Source organism: Centropristis striata, chromosome 4 (genome assembly GCF_030273125.1).
Source record: "Centropristis striata isolate RG_2023a ecotype Rhode Island chromosome 4, C.striata_1.0, whole genome shotgun sequence".
In the NCBI taxonomy this organism is placed as follows: Eukaryota; Metazoa; Chordata; class Actinopteri; order Perciformes; family Serranidae; genus Centropristis; species Centropristis striata.
In genome coordinates, this window is record NC_081520.1 from 41,842,391 (window position 1) to 41,862,239 (window position 19,849).

Genomic DNA, 19,849 nt, shown 5'->3' on the forward strand with positions numbered 1-19,849 from the left:
ATTCTTTCATACCTCTATACAGAAACGTGCGCTTGATGGCGTTAGATCTTGCTTTAGGTAATGTAAATGGTAAATGGTATTGTTAAATAAATGGGTCTAGTCTCAGGAAGGCCTCGGTTCCTTCCCTGTTGTCACAACAGGACATCATCATATAATGTTGTGTGATCAGAACAATGTGAGACGTTTTGCATCTGACAAATTGAATTTCATGATTTAAGTAGCGTGACTGAAGCCGTGTGTCTCCACTAGGTCACGTATCCGGCGAGAGCTCTTCATCGAGGAGATCCAGGCGGCGGGAGGCTTGGGGCCGGGCAGCGAGGGGGGCTCCCCGTCCCTCCGCGGGTCCAAATCAGGAGAGGGGGACAGTTGTGATGGGACAGAATCTGAGGGCACAGTGGAGACACGCCAGGGACTGGGCATCGGCCTGGAGGATCACAGAGGAGGATGCAAAGACGACATGGAGGTGGAGTCTGAGGCAGGGGGCTCTAATAACTCCCCTGACCAGCTAGACTGCACCACCTCGGGCTTAGCCGGGCCGGGCTCCAGCTGTGGACAGGGAGGACTGGGGCTCTTCAGCCTCACGGAGGCTTCCTCCAGTAGCTCTGCCTCTAGTACTAACATCCCAGCCTCTGGCCCTGCCAGAAACCCCAGGGACAACAATCTGCGCAAGAAGAAAGCAGCCAATCTCAATAACATCATCCACAGGCTGGAGAAGGCTGCCAGCAAAGAGGATCCCTCAGAGTGGGAGTTCTAGCTCCCCCTGACCATCCTTCATCCCTCTTGTCTCATAACCTCACGACCTCTAACCTTGGACCCCTCCTGCTCTGTTCCAGTTGGAGAGTGGACACAGCCAAAGTCAAGCTCAGCAGCCATTTTTATTACGTAGAAGCTTTCCGAAAAGAGGAAAGAAACAAAGAGTGGTTGGCAAAACCCTTAAAAAGAAGATTTACTGAATACCTAGAAGAACAAAATAAGAGAACGTACGTGTCTCTCCGTTTTTTTTAAACTGAGTTTTGTTTTTGTACTGAGAAAAGCACTTAGCCGTCCTGCTGGCCTTCGGCCCTGCTGTACCTCCCCCTATCACCAGCCACTGGTGCACCAGACTGGTTAGTCCTGAGCTGGGGTCTGACCCACAGCTGGGGTTGAAACCTGGACTCAGTAACACAGGCAAGGCCTGACACAGCAGCTGTCACAGTGATAGACACTGATAGATGATAGATAGAGACAGGAACTCTCTTACAAGAACTCTCACTTTTCTTAAAGGAGATTTTTTCCGCTCTTCTTCTCACCTCCCAAGTGTCCACAAACCTCCCCTCACTCAGTGAGACGCCTCATTTTTCACACTGTAGAGTGACTGTTACAAACCCTTTGCCTTTTTCACTCACTGCGTGTGTGTGTATGTGCGTGTTTGTATGTTAGGGGTTGTGTCAGTGTGCACCTGTTTGTGTGTGTGTACACCAAAAAAATGGTGTGTGTGTGTGTGTTTTCTCTTCTCAATGGCAGCATGTTTTCTTTTTTATCTCACTCCTACACTCTTAAGAGGGTAGTGGAAGGCCTGCCGGCTGAGCTGCCATGGTTACTGATGTAAGAGAGATGAACTTTGACCCGTCGTGTCCCATATCCTATCCTGCTGACAGCCATGTGATGGCCAGAAGGATCTCTAATTCCTCACAAACACACGCACTCATCTGAAGAGGAAGGATGGAAGGAACCCTCTTTTTGCCTCCTTAAACCCTTCTTTTAAGGATGAAGGATGATCTCTTTTTTTGATATTGCAATTTGGTTGCCAATAAGAGATTGCACAGTCTATTGACTCTAAAGAGTACAAAATAGGGAATTTTAGGAAGCATTTTTAATTAGTACAAAATAAGAACAGAAAATAAGAGAATAACAAGTTACTGTTTTTAAAAAAAAAAACAATTAGAATGGAATAATGTTGCGTTGTTGAAATACGATACAATGAATTCACGTAGTACTGTAGCTGTCTGACATGGTGATACTTTGCGTGTCTCTTGTTGTTTTAGGTTGTGCACGTCACAGCTTTTACCCAGCACTGGACCTGCTGGGTGTGTGTGTGTGTGAGTGTGTGTGCGTGTGTGTGTCTGCACCACCGACAAATTTTCTCTGTTCACAAACACACATCTTTTTATAGGCCAAATCAGGAAGAGTGTGTGCGTATGTATGTTTGTCTGCGTGTGTATGTGTCTTGTGTGCATTTGTATTTGCCTGCATGTAAGTCAGGGTCGAGGTCAATTCACTCAGAATTAAATTAAAGATTATCAATAATGACATTCTTGACTGAAGAAGAAAAAAAAGAAAGGGTTTTTAAGCGAATAAATCGCAGCATAGAGTACCTGACTAATCTGTACTTTGTGTTGATTGCCGTCAAAGTGAATTCACCCCAACCCTGGTGTGAGTAGTTACCACTCTCCTCCAGTCTATCCTGTATCCAGGGATGTTTTGCATTGAATTCTACTGTATACACTACAAATTATAAGGCATATCACCTCCTCCCTGTCCCACACAAGCCCTCAGTGCCTGTCAGCCTACTGCCTCCCCTTTGTGTGTGTGTGTGCGTGCGACTGCGTGGGTGCATGTAAACACATGCCTGTCAATACATGCGTGTGCACAAGTGTGTGCGATTGAGGAGTGTTCAGTGTTTCCAAATGAGTGGGGTCATATTTCGTATCTACTTGCACACACTACTAGTGCACAACTGACACCCTTCTTTAAGCTGTTTGATGCGTTACCATTACATTAATCTTCTCACAAAGTAGTGTAATACTATGATTTACTGTAGCTTGGTTTTATTGCTATTTTGCATTTATAGTTTGGTTTTTATTCTGCTTATTTATAGGTGCTGTATTTTTCATTTAATGTCTTATCATTTGAGTTGTCTATTTTTTAAGGGATTATACTGTTCCTGAGGGCAAGTAACATTTTTATTAGACGTATAGACTGCCGGCAGTATTGGTTAATATTTACAAAGATGTACTAGTTCTCATTTGTTTGTATATTCATGAATCCTAAAGATTAGTGTCATTTCAATAGCTTTGAAAAAAATGTGTTTGCTACAGTTCATGCTCCCGTAAGCATTAAGCTTTTACCACAACTGTTATGCTCTTAAATTGCTAGCTAGAGAATCAAAGGACATATCAAGATCAGTGAATATATGATAGCATATCTCTTTTCCTGTTTTCTATCCTCCAATAATGTTTTTTGTTTTTTTTGCGGCTGTTTCTTGGGCAAGCCCAACACTAATGCTCGGCAGGGCATGCAGCTTTCTTTAGATAGAGGTCGCCCACTCTGTCACATTAACAGAACTTTTACAGGTCCAAGTGTATAGGTCAAATGAAATTACCTAAACTTGAAAACACAAGTTAACTTGAAAGAGGTCATATCTGCCAAATTGAGATTAGAGAAGTGTACCAGCTAGCAGGGGTGCTACGCCAGATTGAACAGATAGCCAGCCTATGATTATGCAGAATTTATATTGCAGTCCGTAATAAAGCACTTATTAGGATCTTTTTGAAGACTTAACTTGGGACAGGGTCTGTAAACACTACAGCAGAGTACGATCCCGGGATCCTGGGAAATGTATGCCTTTTAAAAAAAAAAAAAAAAAAATTGGTTGTGAACCAAGCACAGACTCTTAACTCGCATCTTAACACTAAAAATTAAAACATAAGATAGCTGTACCCATGTTTTCTCCATGATAAACTGTATTCTTATACAGTAGCCCCTTATTTCAAACGACATAACTGTGTGACAGAAAGGGCCGTCATCCTGTAAAGTTGTAGATATTACCAGTAAACGCCTGTTTTGGTTTCTACCCCAAAATCTCCTCAGTCCATCCGTAATCCTCCCCTTCCCCTGAAGGATCATCCAGACATATTGGCAGACTGTCAAAAGATACTGATAACCTCATTGCACTGCATTAAGATGCATTAGTTGAAATTGGATTTTCCAGTTTATCTAATAATTGTAAAATTCTTCAAAACATCGACGCTTCCTGTGGACGACTGATGTGAAACATCCGTCTTCTCCAGAATCCCGAAGGCTCATCACCTCCGACTGGACAACCCCAGTATGTTTAATGGTGATAAATAGCTACTGTAAAGTATATAAGCACTTAACCCATTTGCCATTTTATAGCCAGATCCATCAACCTCACCTAAACCACGTGAGATCATCAGATTTGTGCCTTTAACTGCCAAGCAGGGCACCAAACTAGTGATGTCATTAGATGAAGACGATTTCACCCAGTTTGTCCGTGATATATCCCACATCTCGACCCAAAATTAATTTCTCATAATCTTCATATTGGTACTTAAAAGTTGTTCTCAGCTCTCTGGAGAGGGTTGTATATATATATAATTCCTGGAGTGCAGTGAAAGAGTAAAAGGAGCTTGTGTATTCTTACGACTGACCTGCAGACGTGTTACGGTCCGAGGGTCTTTATTTCAGACAGTTGTTGGTTTTTTTTTCCCACAATGCATTTCTTACGTTGTACATAACCTTAACTAGCAGCGAAAGGCCAGAGCATTGAATGAAGGAGGAAGCATGCAGAAACAGCGTACACTGTAATAACACTGAATTTATTCATAGGGCATTTTGTATTTTTCTGTTTGTGTCAGGTTTGCTGTGACATTAATAACGGCACTACAGGTATTGATAATGACGTGTGCCAATTCGAATGGTTATTTGGAAAAGAGACGTGTAAATACAGTCGATCAAGTAGCTATTGATTCACTATTGTGTCACAGTATGCTTTTGTTTGAAGGCAGGAGGAGAGAAGGGACGATTCAGGACTTTTCCATGATCCACAGATATTTTTCTACAAATTTAAATCAGATGATTCTATACACTGTTGAATAACATTGTAAAGGTGTAACAGATGCTGTATATCATATCATGTTTTCTGAAGTCGTAAAGCTTTACTGTATGATCTGTTGAAGTAGTGGTTATTCATTTGACATATTAGTTGTAATGGAAGCCCGAACAGCAGCACTGGTCACCATATTCAGGAAGAAAAAAAAAAGACAGAAAGAAAAACCTCAGATGTTTTTTGTAATACTTTTAGAATATATCTTATGAAGTGGGTTTTGTAAGGAAACACTTTCCGAATCAGTGGTGCTGTATGCATAGCACGCTCAGTAATACATACACACGTAATGCAGCACAATACACTCATCCTATGAAACCCCCCCTCCATTTGTTTTATTTTATTTTGAATATCACTCACTTCTCACATTGGCTCCAGCTAGTTTTTAAGTCTTAACCCCATTTCCTCTTTAGTTATTTTTAACAGCCAGAGATCAACTCTGGAGCGATATAAACATTTCAGCTCACAAGACTTAAAAGAGGAAGCAAAAAGCCAAATCGTGAAGTAGTTCTCCACCTCTGTTGAAAGGTTGCTGACAGTTTTCTGAATGTTGCTACCTTGTGTCGTCGCTTCAGTTCACCCATAGCTTAAACCACAGTGTAGTCTGACAACCAAATGACCTGGGGGACTCCTCCACCCCCCCTCCTTTTGGAAAGCTTTAAGATGCTTGTTGAGGCTTTAGCGAGTTCAGAGTGTTTTCTTTTTTTTGTTTTTTTAGATGATTTTTTCCAACCTTGTCATCAACAATGTGGAAGTAATAATTCTCATAACTTCTCCCACTGCTTATTTTGTGAGTGTGTGTGCGCGTACATGTGTGTTGTAGTACAAAAGGCTGCATGACTGTAAAGGGATGGTTAAAGATGTTTTTTGAAAGTTGTTTCCCTAGCACTTCTGTCACTCCTGAGATGCTTTTTATCTCCTTTTTGGGGTCTCCCTCCCTTTCGTTTTTCCTCATGTATCATTGTTTCTTTATCTTTCTATTTACTAAACGTATCATGTTGTTTGTTCTCAGCACTGTAAAACAGTCCCTTCTACAACATTGAAAAGCAATATCACTGTATGAAACGTTCACAATGTATTTGTTATGATTGACATTTGATTCATCATCATTATTATTCACATGCACCCTAGGTGTGATAATTGAAGTAAATCTCTTTTATACAAATACTAAAAGTGTGCTGTGGTAGTTTTTTTTTTTCTTGTTGGAAATGTCTTTGTGTTGCAACACGTTGATGGTGAAAAAAGTATTCTCAGAGAAAGAGATCAGGTAGACAAGAGAGCCAGGTGTAGCTGTAATCTTACACAGTCATGTTGCTGGACTGCTTCTGCCATTTACAGCCTCCACAGGTGAGTTATTATGGGAACAATAAATACAATCTAAAGACAAACAAGAAACCTGAATAAAGAATAATCTGTTATTTTTTATCTCCGCCCTCCACAGGCCGTTATGCAGAGCTGCAGGTGGAGTTTGCGGGCGCCGTGCGGACCAGCGCCGAGCAGAAGGAGCTGATCCTGAAGCTGGAGCACGACCTGAGCACCATCCAGGCCATGTCCTCGCTGCCCCGCCCCGACGCCGACGGGTCAGAGGTCACCAACATGGAGAACATCCCGGAGCCCATCAAAGAAGCCTCTGCCATGTTTGCTGGTACGTCCCGGGATTTAAATAGTTCTGGGGCTGTGCTTTCTTTTAAAACTTTTGACTGAAAGATTGCAACAACCTCCTCACAATATCTTAAAGTGATATAGCACTTTTGAATTGACATAATCAAGTGCACACAGAATTTAACCCATAAGAACCCAGACCCAGTTATCCATAAAGGAAAGTTATGGGGGATATATCACAGACCAAGTGAACCACGCAGAACATATTTATGATGTGTTTTTTTTTTTTGTGGTAATTTTGTGTCTTTTTTAAGTAATTTAGTTTTTTTCGGTCATTTTGTGTCTTTTTTTATAGTCATTTTGTGTCTTTTTTTTGGTCATTTTGTGTATTTTTTAAGTAATTTAGTGTTTTTTCAGTAATTTTGTGTCTTTTTTGGTCATTTTGTGTCTCTTTTTTAGTAATTTTGTGTCTTTTTTAAGTAATTTAGGTTTTTTTTCTGTTATTTTGTGTCTTTCTTAAGTAAATTAGGTTTTTTTTCTGTCATTTTGTGTCCTTTTTAAAAAAAATAATTTTGTGTCTTTTTTTTTGGTAATTTTTATACTGCTTGTTTGTTACATGGGTGTCACTGTGGGTTCTTATGGGTTAAGGAAATGAACTTGTTCTTTCAAATGCAAACCTTTAATTTACACCTGGTGTGACATCACTGCGCCAGCTTTAAACCAGTGAGAGTAGCAAAAAAAAAAAAAAAATCAAAAGATTTATAAACCTGTCCCTGATGAGAAGCTGACTGGAAAAATATCTTTAACTAAATAAATATGTGCACTCAATTATGTCAATGCAAAAGTGCTTGTTCTTTAAAATGCGAGCCTTTATTTTATTTTTTTAAACACACTTTATTGTTTTTAAACACATTACCAATACAGAACACAGAAACCCAACCTGCCCGACCAGTCACACAGCACATGCTACATAAAGTTGGACACAAAAAATGGTGAAAATAGTCATAATGACAATAATAATGACATACTGATGGATAATTCATTAAGATTAAAAAAAATACAGTTACATACAGTTCTAGTTTGTTTGTCTCCATGTAATCATGAGTTCCGTTCAGAAAACCGTCTGCCCATCAACGGCAGATTTTTCAGATCTTCAGGTATATAATCTATTAAGAACAACTCGTCTTTATCCTTCACAGCAGCTTGTAACCTTTCATGAGGAAGAATATTAAAGATCTCCCTGTACCAAATAGTAATGTTCAGCCTTTAATTTAAACTGTGTGTGACATCACAGCGCCCGCTTCAAACCAGTAAAAGGAGCACAAAAACAAAAATCTGTCATATAAAGAAACTGTTTTGACTTTGACAGAAGATTTTCTGTCCCTTGTGAGAAGCTGACTAAGACAATATTTTTAAATTAATAAATATACATTCATATTTTTCTTAATTTGCTGCTCAGTAGCATTAATGTTTCTGTTCTATAAAAGTAGGATGATAAGAATCTTGTCCTGAAAATGATAGTTAGATTTTAAGGTGTCTCTCTTCTTTTAAAACTATAAAAATGAATCTGTAGGTCGTTTTAGATTCTTGTTGTTCCCCTCGATGTTGAAAGACAGTCAAAAGGATCGTATCTTAACTCTTAAACGTGGGCAACCTCTTTTGAGGCTTTGAGGCTTCTGTGAAAACGTGCTCACTGAGAAGTCTTTGTTCTAGAAGAGGTGAGAGCACGTGAAAGTGGTGTCAGTCCTCCTTGAAGTGTGACTACAGCACAACTTCTCTTCTTGAAATCTCTGCAGGAGGTTTGTCTGTTTTAAATGCTGCAGACTATCCTGATTAGAGTGATTAGAAGTGATTCTATGCTTCATGTGACACTCAAGACAGTCCAGTTGTGAGGTTTTCACTAGAGTTACACGGACAAAAATCAGATAATGGCACCAAATTTAACCAGGAAATATAGTTTAATATACCCATTTTCCACGTATCTTTTGATAAGAGAACAAGAGCATGTTTGTATGTTAAAGTGGAGTAAAAAGTACAATATTTTCCTTAAAATGTAGTGGAATAGAACGTTCTCCAAGTACTTAAATGTACTTAGTTACATTCCACCACTGACAATAAGACACCAGAGGATGATCCACCAGTTCTGTTACTCCTGTCACACAGTTAATCATGTTGACATACGAGCCTGTCTCACGTTTTGGGCTTTGTTGAAAGTCTTTCTGGAAAATGTAGGAGGATTCACTAGAGTTAGACGGACAAAAATCAGATAATAGCACCAAATTTAACCACGAAATATAGTTGAATGTTCCCATTTTCATCTTATCTTTTGATAAGAGAACGAGAGCATGTGTGTATGATAACAGAGGAAGTGAGTTATGGCATTGAAGTGTATTTTTGTCCGTGTACCTCCAGGTTCAGGCGTGGGCCCCCATCCTGAGCTTCCTCAGGGCCAGATGGACTCTCTGCTCTCCATCATCTCCAGCCAAAGGGAGAGGTTTCGCTCCCGCAATCAGGAGCTGGAAGCTGTGAGTCACGATCTCTCTCTAGTACACACACACACACACACACACACACACACACACATCCTGTATTCCTGTGCCTTTCTCTTGGAGAACTAATTTCTCATCTATTTGTTTCCCCTGTCCCCTGCAGGAGAGCCGCTCCATGCAGCAGACCATGCAGGCGCTGCAGAATGAGCTGGACAGCCTGAGAGCAGACAACATCAAACTCTACGAGAAAATCAAGTTCCTGCAGAGCTACCCTGGCAGAGTGCGTCTGTTTGGGCATGAATGAATTAATGAATTAATGAATGGATGAATGGATGAATGTGCTGTACATGGGTGACGTTCTTGTTTGTGACGTGTTGTTGATTTGGTGGTGAAATATATAGCAGGAACATTTAGATGTGTGTTTTCTCTGCACCAGGCTGGAGGCAGTGACGACACCGTGATGCGCTACTCCTCCCAGTACGAGGAGAGACTGGACCCGTTCGCCTCCTTCAGCAAGAGGGTACAGGACACACACACACACACACACACACACACACACACACACATGAAACTCTGCTGTTATCCTGGGCACACACAGGGTCATTGGGCTCATTTTGCATTCTTAGGAATATTAAAAATCAGTTAAATATGTTGTCTGTGGTCTGCCACATTTTCAAAATCAGTCAAGATTTGAAAATCCTCTCGTGTGCACAACACCTTAAATACTCTGAAACCACCAGTTTATTGCCAGTTTATCACTTAGCACATACACGCTGTACTGCTACAGAGCTAACTGTTAGCCTGTTAGCACATACACGCTGTACTGCTACAGAGCTAACTGTTAGCCGGCTCTGTGACTGCAGCTGGGAGAGACTGCTGCAGGAGGAATGTGCGCTTCGACTCGTTCTTCCTCCTCTTCACTAGCCGCCGGCCCCCGCAGCTCGTTAAGAAGAGCCGAAAAGGGGCGTCCCGGTGGCTCACACTGGTAGAGCGCTTACCACTAAGGCTGAGTCCTTGCTGCGGCGGAGCCGGGTTCGAGTCCGGCCTGAGCTCCCTTTGGCGCATGTCTTCCCCTCTATCACCCCCTTTCTATCTATCACTTTCAATAAAAGCAAAAAATGCCAAAAAAAGAATCTTAAAAAAAAAAAGAGCTGAAAAGTTGCTAATTATAGCAACAAAGTCGCTAAGTTGGCAACACTGCTTCACTAGCTTTTACAAATGTACAAAAAGGAAATGTTGTGGCATCGAGTACTACGTCACATCCTGCTTAGCGATCTATCCAATCAACAATCAGGCTGTTTTTCGGGGGAGAAAAAAGATCCTGATCTTCGACAGGGACAAAAAAAGTCCTGATAAAAGCTTGCTGACATCTAAATGTAGTGGAGTAAAAAGTACAATATTTTCCTTAAAATGTAGTGGAGTAGAACGTTCTCCAAGTACTTAAATGTACTTAGTTACATTCCACCACTGACAATAAGACACCAGTTTAGCAAACTCCAGCAGTTCTGTTACTCCTGTCACACAGTTAATGATGTTGACATACGAGCCTGTCTCACGTTTTGGGCTTTGTTGAAAGTCTTTCTGGAAAATGTAGGAGATGAATAAGGCAGTTTGGAACAAATTACATACATTTTCACGGTGGAATATGTGAAGATGAATGCACAGCATATAGAAACATCTGACAGTGTGTTTTTATAACCAGATTACTTGTGAGGATGTATTTTATTTTATTTTTGTTGAGGGTTTCTTCACTGTTTGCAGGAGCGTCAGCGCAGATACCTGAGCCTCAGCCCCTGGGATAAAGCCACTCTGAGCCTGGTAAGACACACACACACACACACACACACACACACACACACACACACACACACACACACACACACACACACACACACACATTCTTGTACTTATATCTTTGTGGGGACCCTCATTGGAGCAGTGAATTCTCTTGCAAGGTTATAATAGTTTTGGATTTTTCATTAGTTTTAGTTTTAATTTCATTGGGATTTTTTGTTTTCAAATTCAGTTAGTTCTAAATAGTTTTTAGAGTGAGTTTGCTAGTTTTAGGTTAGTTTTTTTTTAAATGCTTTAGTTTTAGTTTAGTTTTTATTAGTTTTAGTTTTTTGTAATGGGGTATTTGTTGGGTGGGAGATTAAAAGAGGTCACAGTAAATTTAGCCTTTATTTCCTTTGTCTGATCCATCTTCATTATGTATGAAAAAAGTTGACAAAGACGAACATTTTTCACTATAATTTTAGTTAGTTTTAGTAACCTTAACCCTTGAAACAAAGTCTGAAATCTCAAAAAAGCCTTTCAAGAAGTGACGACCGGCCGAAATGTCCTCACTTTGCAAAAATGTCCTCACTCTGTTGGTTAAAAACGTGTTCCGGTCCTCACTATGTATGAAGTACAAGAACACACACACACACACACACACACACACACTTTACATGTTTGTTTCAGCTCTTCATTTATCTGTTTTGTGCCCATCAGGGTCGTGTGATTCTCTCCAACAAGCTGGCCAGGACCGTCGCTTTCTTCTACACTTTATTCCTGCACTGTCTGGTCTTCTTGGTCAGTCTCCTTAAAGTCTTAAAGTCTTCCCATCCAGCATTAACGCCTCTTCATCATCATCTTCAACACTAAACTGATCACCTGATTGTTTTTTTCCAGGTGCTGTATAAGACGGCCTGGAGCGAGAGCATCGGCAGAGACTGCTCTGCCTTCTGTGCTAAGAAGTGAGTTTGTTCCTCCGACAGTTGAATGTGAAGCTACAACAGTTATTTTATCACATGTGCCGTTTGGATCAGGATTGGAGGCGTTAGTTACTTTAAAATTGTTTTCTGATACAAATACTTATTACTTTTGAAGAAGAAGAAAAAATCAGAGGAAAATAGAGATCACTCGGTTTAATTTTGTTTGTTTTAATTCAGTTGGCAACTGTTCTATGATTTAACTTGAGACTGGAGCGATGTTGATTGAGACTTGTAATAATAGATATTTTTAAATTATAATATGATATATTAACATTTTATAATATTTTTAAATCGAAACCTCCTAAAAAAAAAGGCCTATGTCATTTTTCAGGTTTCTCTGGTGATTTTACCAGTGGTGGCTGGTGTCATGAGATGATTTAGGCAAAAAAAATATTTTTTGTCAAAAAATGACATGGGCCATTATTTAAGGAATGTGACTAAATGTATTTTAAAATTGAATCCTTGCTAATAATCCCAATTTTTTACGGTAACTTAAACTTTAAGTGAAGACTTTTATTATGTAGCCTGATTTTGATCATATTTGCAAGAACCTGATGCAAGTTTTTAACTTTAATTTCTCTCTTACTCACTCAGGTACTCGGACCACCTTCACCGTTTCCATGAGAACGACCAAAACCTCTAAGCTTGTTCAACATTCAGCAGCAGCGTGCATGTCCTGCATAGAAGTTTACCTGATTCTGCTCCTCATGAAGACGGAGCTTTACTTTTGTTCTTGCAGTAGCTAAAAATCTCCACTAGGGGGCAGCTTAGGGCCGTAAACTGTAAACGGTTGATGATTCAAAAACAGTTGGTTCTTGCTTAATTTTCTTGATCTTTAATAAGTTGTAACTAATATATAAGTCTAGCAAAACTATAACTTAAGGTTCCTTCTTATACGCTTACATAATAACTGATCACTAATAATAATAATATTGATTATCTGTGCTGATGGAGCACAAGTTTACTGAGGTTGAGATTTTATTGATCTTCCTGCACCAAAGGGACCAGAATACTCGGGTCGGTGTTTTTTTTCTGGGTTTAGCTGGAATTTAGAATAATTAGAGAATTTGAATCAATAAATACAATTAAATATTTGATTATAGGTAACATGGTTGACATTATAATTTATGTTTGATTGGGGAGTGTGCTGTAAAAGGTGGTTTATCCAGCAGGAGGTGGTAGAACAATATATATTCTGTAGTTAGAAGTGTACTTGTCATTCCTCTGAGATTTGACCTAATCGAGTTTGACTAATATGATTGATTAATTGGTAAGTAAGGCTTTTATTGACTTGTGTCTCTGGGGCAGAAATCACCTTGTTACTGTTATTTGCTGTGAAGAGATGCAGAGATGCTAGACGAGGCTCTGCAGCAGCAACACTGATGCTAACTGAGTCCTTCATTCTAATATTCTCCTCTAAATCACATTATTGTGCATGTTTACCTGCTTGCTTCTTTCTTTTCTGACTGGCATTGCAGATATATTCCAATAAAGACTATGCAGCAATTTTCTTGTATCATTTTAATTTAAACATGTTATAAATCTAACGTGTGCAATAGTGAAGGCTGGCTTTACAGGTTGTGCATGATCCTTACACAGGGATAAATAATGATAGTTTATGTAAAGAAATATTTAGATTCCTGGGGGGGTTGTTTGGTTGTTACAGTTGCTGCTGTTCTTGAAGAGAAATATATCTAAATGTGGAGAAAGTGCTGGTGTTTAAATTCAAGGTAAGACATGAAAAAAGTCTGTAGAAATATGTGCATTATACAACAGTATATAAAAACATTATAGAAATAGGAAAAATCTCAAAAAAAAAAAAAGTATGCTACAAGATAGAAATGCATTTTGTCCAGGACAGTAAAATAGAAATATTGATAAATACATATACTACAATAAATAGTGTAAAATAATGCTCAAAATTAAATCTATAACATTTATATATATTTATGTTTAAATATATTAATATTGGCTGGAATGTACTGTATACTTGCAGTATAAATGGCAGACCAAGACTCAAGATATCCTGTATTTCCTTTATTGTCAACAACTCTCATGAAACGGCAAAAACCAAGAATGAATTCATCCCACAACATCAAACAGCTGATCTCTCTGAGCCGCGTGGAGTCAGAGGTTCTCCTCCGTTCTGGATGTGTAAGTGAGTTAAAACTGGTTCTTCTGCACCAGAGACAATCATCTGTCTTTCATTCTGACACAAATTATGTTTCATGTTAGACAGAGGCCGTCTTTCTGTTGGAGGCGATCTGCAGAAAGTTTGTGAACGTGAAACGATTTGAATGAACTATTTTGTGTAAATATTTAATCAGAGATTACGTTTTCGGTTTGAGTCTTTAAATTTGATTATTAATGAATTATGTTTATGCAGATTTTTTTTTTTTTTTTAGCTTTCTAACTCATACATACTTCTTTTTTGACTGATTCTTCTCCCTGATGGCCATTGTTCCAGTAGCTGTTCTCCTCTAGCAGTGGTGGAATGTAACCAAGTACTTCAAGTACTGTACTTAAGTATCATTTTGAGGTATTTGAACTGTACTTGAGTATTTCAATTTTATGCACATTTATACTTCTACTCCACTACATTTAGCCGACAGCTTTAGTTACTTTTCAGGTCAAGATTTAACACCAAAAACATGATAAGACATTTTTTATTTATTAAACCACACAACAGTATAATGAGTGTTTAAAATGAGCCTTATAACACAATTAAAACCCTATATACATAAATGAATCAATAATAATCTTAAACCATAATAATCATAAAACAACAAACTGAGTGGGTCCATTCTGCATAATAAGTACTTTTACTTTTAATACTTTAATCACATTTTGATGCTGATACTTTTACTTAAGCAAGGACTTTTACTTGTAGTGGAGTAATTTTACTGTTATGAGTACTTTTACTTCAGTTAGAGATCTGAATACTTTTTCCACCGCTGCACTCTAATGTACAAAAGCAAACTCTCTCAATATAAATCATGTTCAGGTCTTCACTGTGCCGTATCATGTGATTTAAAAATATAAATATATATTAAATAATAATCCAAGCATAAAAAAAATATGTTTCCTTCTCTGAAATGAATGAAATGCAGAGATAACCCAACTGTATATCTATTTATTTTTTAAAAGGTGTCCTCCACCCCTTAAATTAAATAAGACCCTGTGTTTAAGTAACATTTCATAACTGCTGCAATGCTTCTTTTTTTCTAGTAATTTACTGAGCTTTTTTTTTTTATAAAAGAAAGTATGAACTGGGGAAGTCCTGGTCAGTGTTAATGCAGCATTAGTTTGTCTCTTTGTGTGTGATTTTTCTCATTTAGGATGAATGAAACCAGTTGTATCATTTAAACAAATAATAATATTACAATATCCTTTTTTATGTGAGTCACAATGGAAAAGAGACTAACGTCGGCTGATAGTGAGAAATCTGTGGAAAGGTCTGTTCAACAGCTGGACCAGGAGGAAGTCACACACACACACACACACACACACATTCTTGTACTTCTATCTTTGTGAGGACCCTCATTGGAACAGTGAATTCCCTTGCAAGGTTATAATAGTTTTGGATTTTTCAATAGTTTCAGTTTGAATTTTGTTGTGAATTTATGTTTTCAAATTCAGTTAGTTTTAATGAGTTTTTAGAGTGAGTTTGCTAGTTTTAGTTTAGTATATTTATTTTTTAAATGCTTTAGTTTTAGTTTAGTTTTTATTAGTTGTAGTGTTTTGTAATGGGGTATTTGTTGAGTGGGCGATTAAAAGAGGTCACAGTACATTTTGCCTTTATTTCCTTTGTCTGATCATCTTCATTATGTATGAAAAAAGTTGACAAAGACGAAAACGAAGGACATCTTCACTATAATTTTAGTTAGTTTTGTAACCACAGAACACAGTTTCAGTTAATTATCATTATCATGTAACCTTTAACCCTTAAAACAAAGTCTGAAATCTCAAAAAAAACCTTTAAAGAAGTGAGGACCGGCCGAAATGTCCTCACTTTGCAAAAATGTCCTCACAATGTTGGTTAAAAACGTGTTCTGGTCCTCACTATGTAGGAAGTACAAGAACACACACACACACACACACACACACACAGTGGGGAATAAATATGCTGATCGGTGATTCGGCCCCATGATAATCTGAGTGTGACTGAATTAGACTGCATTTTTCATGAGAGGCCTCCTCTTAAAGAGCAGCTCAGCTCACAGCCATTAAAGACTAACGAGACTGACAGACCACACACACACACACACACACACACACACACACACACACACACACACACACACACAGCCCCCCCTAAGCCCCCTTTTGCTTATCAATCACAGCAGACTCTGAGCTATCTCAGCACAATTACAGCCTCATTCTTCCCTCCGGAGCTGCGTTGACCTTTAACCCCAAACGTTGGATTCAAACACCTTTTTTTTTTTCCTTCCTCCCTCTCCTCTCCTCTCCTCTCCTCTCCTCTCGCCGGCCTCCATCTTTCTTTCCTCCACATCCTTCGTCTCCTCGGCTCCTCCGGCTGCACATCGACAGCTCCATAAATATTAACAACCTCCATCTGAGGAATAACAAAAGTCTTAAGTAAGCCTAATGGCCTGAGGTTATTTTTACTGCGGTGGACGGGTCGCTGCACGTGGACTGATCTTTGCTTCAGAGAGCTTTTTTTTTTTTCTTTAATGACTGCACACTTGATGGGTCAGCATTTTAATTTCTGCACTGTCATGTTTGTTTTGAGGTCGTTCCAAGGAGCAAACGTCCTCTTACAGTGAGAGAGAGAGAGAGGCTAACTGTTAAGAGAACATAATATTGGATTATTTCATCTTTCATTCATAGCTGAGAGTTTTCATTTCCATTATGGGTTCAGCAGAGGGCAGTAAAGTCATGTTTTATTATCAATATGAATTATTTAGCTGACTCCTCTGACTGTCGTTCCTCTTGTCTGTCTGCTTGCAGCTTCTTCCTGCATCTCTTTTCCCTCCTGTGTTTGTTTTATGGCATCTAACATATTTATATAGAACATTTTTAATGGGACATTTCTGTCAATATAACTCCTGTTGTCTTCCTCTAACAGCAGCTGTATTGTTTCATCTATAAAATGTTCCCATAGTAGTGTGACATCTTAAAAAACAGGTTGCTCACATTAAGGGCTTTAAGATAATGTCTTCTCTAATATTTCTGGGATTTGGGGCATTTTAATCAAACGAAAAGGACTTTATATTCTATATCTGCACGTTTTTTCAAGAAAGTTTCTTGTATTTTTATCAACTAAATATCTAAAACTTCTTTAAGGCAGACACTAAGTATATTAAATGAATATAAACACATTTAGTGTTCTTCAACATAATTAATCAGGAGTTTATAGTCTGTTTACAGATGTCAGGTTACTTTCAAGGTGGATTCTATAAAACATTTTAAGATTTGACCATTTCTACACAGGAACTAAGTGTAATTAATATAAGCAGGTTTAATGTGCTCCAGCAGAATTAATCATTGATTTAACCCGAGTTACATCTTCAAAACAACAAACTCATATAAACTTTTGACTTCTACTTCTACTACTATTCCATGTTATGCTATTGTCTACTTCCACTCAACTATGAGACACATTTCATAGTTTTTACTCCGTTACATTTATTACTTTTTAATGAGTTTACAGTTTCAGGTCATCAGAACAAAATATAATTCACATATTGTGCTTTGTGTTGTTTTATAAGATTGTTCATGAAACAGGATGAAATACAAAACCACCACAGCTATTATATTAGCTCCAGGTGTTATCTTTAATAAAATATAAAAGCTTATACATTTATCAAAAGAGATTGTGGTGCTGACACTGCTTTGAAAAATATTATTATATATATTCATATTTGTTTTTATTGCAATCAGTTAATGAATCAATACATTGTCAAAATTCCAAATATATTTACATGCCTTTGCAATTATAATATTTATAATTATTGATACAAACTGAAACGGAGATAGGGAAACAGAAAGGGGAAAAATCATTTTAGATCATAATGCAGAGAAATACAGTTTGCAGAACATGATACATTGATAAAAATTAATATTAAGCGGTAAACCTAACAGTTTGGTTATTGGCAGGTCAGTCTTGGTGGGGACTCATGATGAGTCAGCATTTTTAAAACCAGCCCAAACACATTCGGTTTATAATGATTACCTTCTATTGAGAAATATGGAGCATTATCACATGAAAGAGGCTGAAACTAAAAGGATGTTTGGTATTTTTGCTTCATAAGAGATGATGAATCAAAGTGTTGGTTTGTATTTTTGTCAATGGACTGATGAGTGAATGAAGGTTCCTCATGGAGTCCTGGTGTAAACACTTCATATGATCCTGCTTTATCTTGGCAACTAAATGTTTTTTATATTTTCCCCCCCAGACATCTCTCCCATTCAGACGCATCGTCTTCATTCATTTCTCTGTAGCTGCGAAAATCTCATTCAGAGCGTTCACAGAACCAACAACCATTCAGGATTCTCCCTTTGTGTCGCTAAGTAGCTCAGACCATAAACTGCCGAGGACTGTTGCATGGATACAAAGAGTGTGTGTGTGTGTGTGTGTGTGTGTGTATGCGTGCGCGTGTGTGTGTGTGTGTGTGTGTGTGTGTGTGTGTGTATAATGTCTCTATTCTCTTTCTTCCTTTCCTTTCTGTCTGCATCTAGCTGTTTTTTTCTTCTTTTTTACCCCCCCTCCTCTTCCTCATCCCCCTCCCCCTATGGGTGTTGCCATGGAAACAGGCCTCCTCTGTCAGGTGGCTCCATGCTGAACGCTCCCTGGCGCTCTGATTTGCTCTGACATCGTCTGGCTGAATCACTCGGCCACGTGATCCCGAATCAGCAAGTCCAGATGCTGAATATGGAGCCTTACCCTCTCTCTCTCTCTCTTTTATTCTCTCTCTCTCTCTCATGACCCCAAAGCCCCTCCCCTCCTGCCCGCCTTCCTCTCACCTCGTCTGATGAAGGTGATGATTAGTGACGGCTGGTTTGATCACGTTAATTCACAGACAAAAGATTTATACAGTCACTGCAAAGACCAAACACGTGATCAACATCACATCAACGATCTAACTCACAGCCTCTAATTTAATGGATGTTCTGTTACTTTTCCTAATTTGATTTTATTAAACAAATTATTAAATTAATTGGTAACGCTTTATGTTAACCCGTAAGAACCCATGGTGACACCCGTGTAACAAACACTTTAAATCTTCTAGAATCTCCCATATTCAGCTTTATGCTTCACATTAACTCATTAAATCCCTAAGCGACGTATACTCAACACCCTGGTGTGGTGGTCATGTGACTTCTCCAAAATATGTGTGTGACTGGAAACAGAAATGTAAAAGTAGCTAATTTTAAAAAGCTTATTTTTTGTTTCGAGGCTAAATTGAAACCCATTTAACAATTGTAATCCGTTAACAGGGTGTTCTTTATTGCATTTAACTTGTTCTGACCATATTTCCTGAACAAATTAAAGTCACAATTTTGATAAATGTTATGGAGATGCAAAAGAAAAAGGCAAATTTGTGTCTCTGTAAGCAGAAAATTTGTCTATTTTTTCCCCATTTTAAAATAAGAAATATCATAAACATAAATACCATAAACACCCATTGCAACGTATATTTCACATCACAGATCTTTGACATTTAGGGGTAGTATTTTTTTTTTTTAAACATCAGAAATGTGTTCTATGTGGTCCACTTATAGAACACATCCTTTAAGGATAACTGGGTCTGGGTTCTTATGGGTTAAGGTCCTTGTAATAACCATTAATTAACAAGTAATAAGGCCCTTGTAAGTCCTTACAAGATGCTTATTAACATTATTGTGTGTTTATAAGCTTATATAAGTGTTAATAATGGCATTACAAACACCCATGACCCACCCATTATGTCTTTGCCATGCCTTTATTAATCTTATTTTGTTTGCTTATTGATATTAAAATATGCTTTATTGCTCATCTATTATAAGTTAACTATAAGTTAACTATGCTTTTTGCAACTACCGGATCTAAAGCGAGAACAATGCCTTATTACTTGTTAATTAATGGTTATTAAGGACCTTATTATAAAGCGTTA

General features: G+C 38.3%; 1 protein-coding gene across 3 annotated transcripts in view; it reads left to right on the forward strand.

Annotated features, from left to right (window-relative positions):
• Positions 1-13,260, forward strand: part of cux1b (cut-like homeobox 1b) — a 73,914-nt gene extending 60,654 nt beyond the window's left edge. For 2 of the 3 annotated variants that reach the window (XM_059330687.1, XM_059330688.1), the window contains one exon: positions 250-6,058. In XM_059330687.1, coding sequence (XP_059186670.1) covers positions 250-754 — 505 coding nt within the window. In that variant the 3' untranslated portion in view covers positions 755-6,058. Of the gene's footprint in view, positions 1-249; positions 6,059-6,326; positions 6,531-8,899; positions 9,013-9,139; positions 9,257-9,412; positions 9,497-10,737; positions 10,795-11,469; positions 11,551-11,649; positions 11,715-12,326 lie in introns of those variants that run through there. The other variant, XM_059330689.1, reaches the window with a different exon arrangement.
• Positions 13,261-19,849: the final 6,589 nt, after the last annotated feature.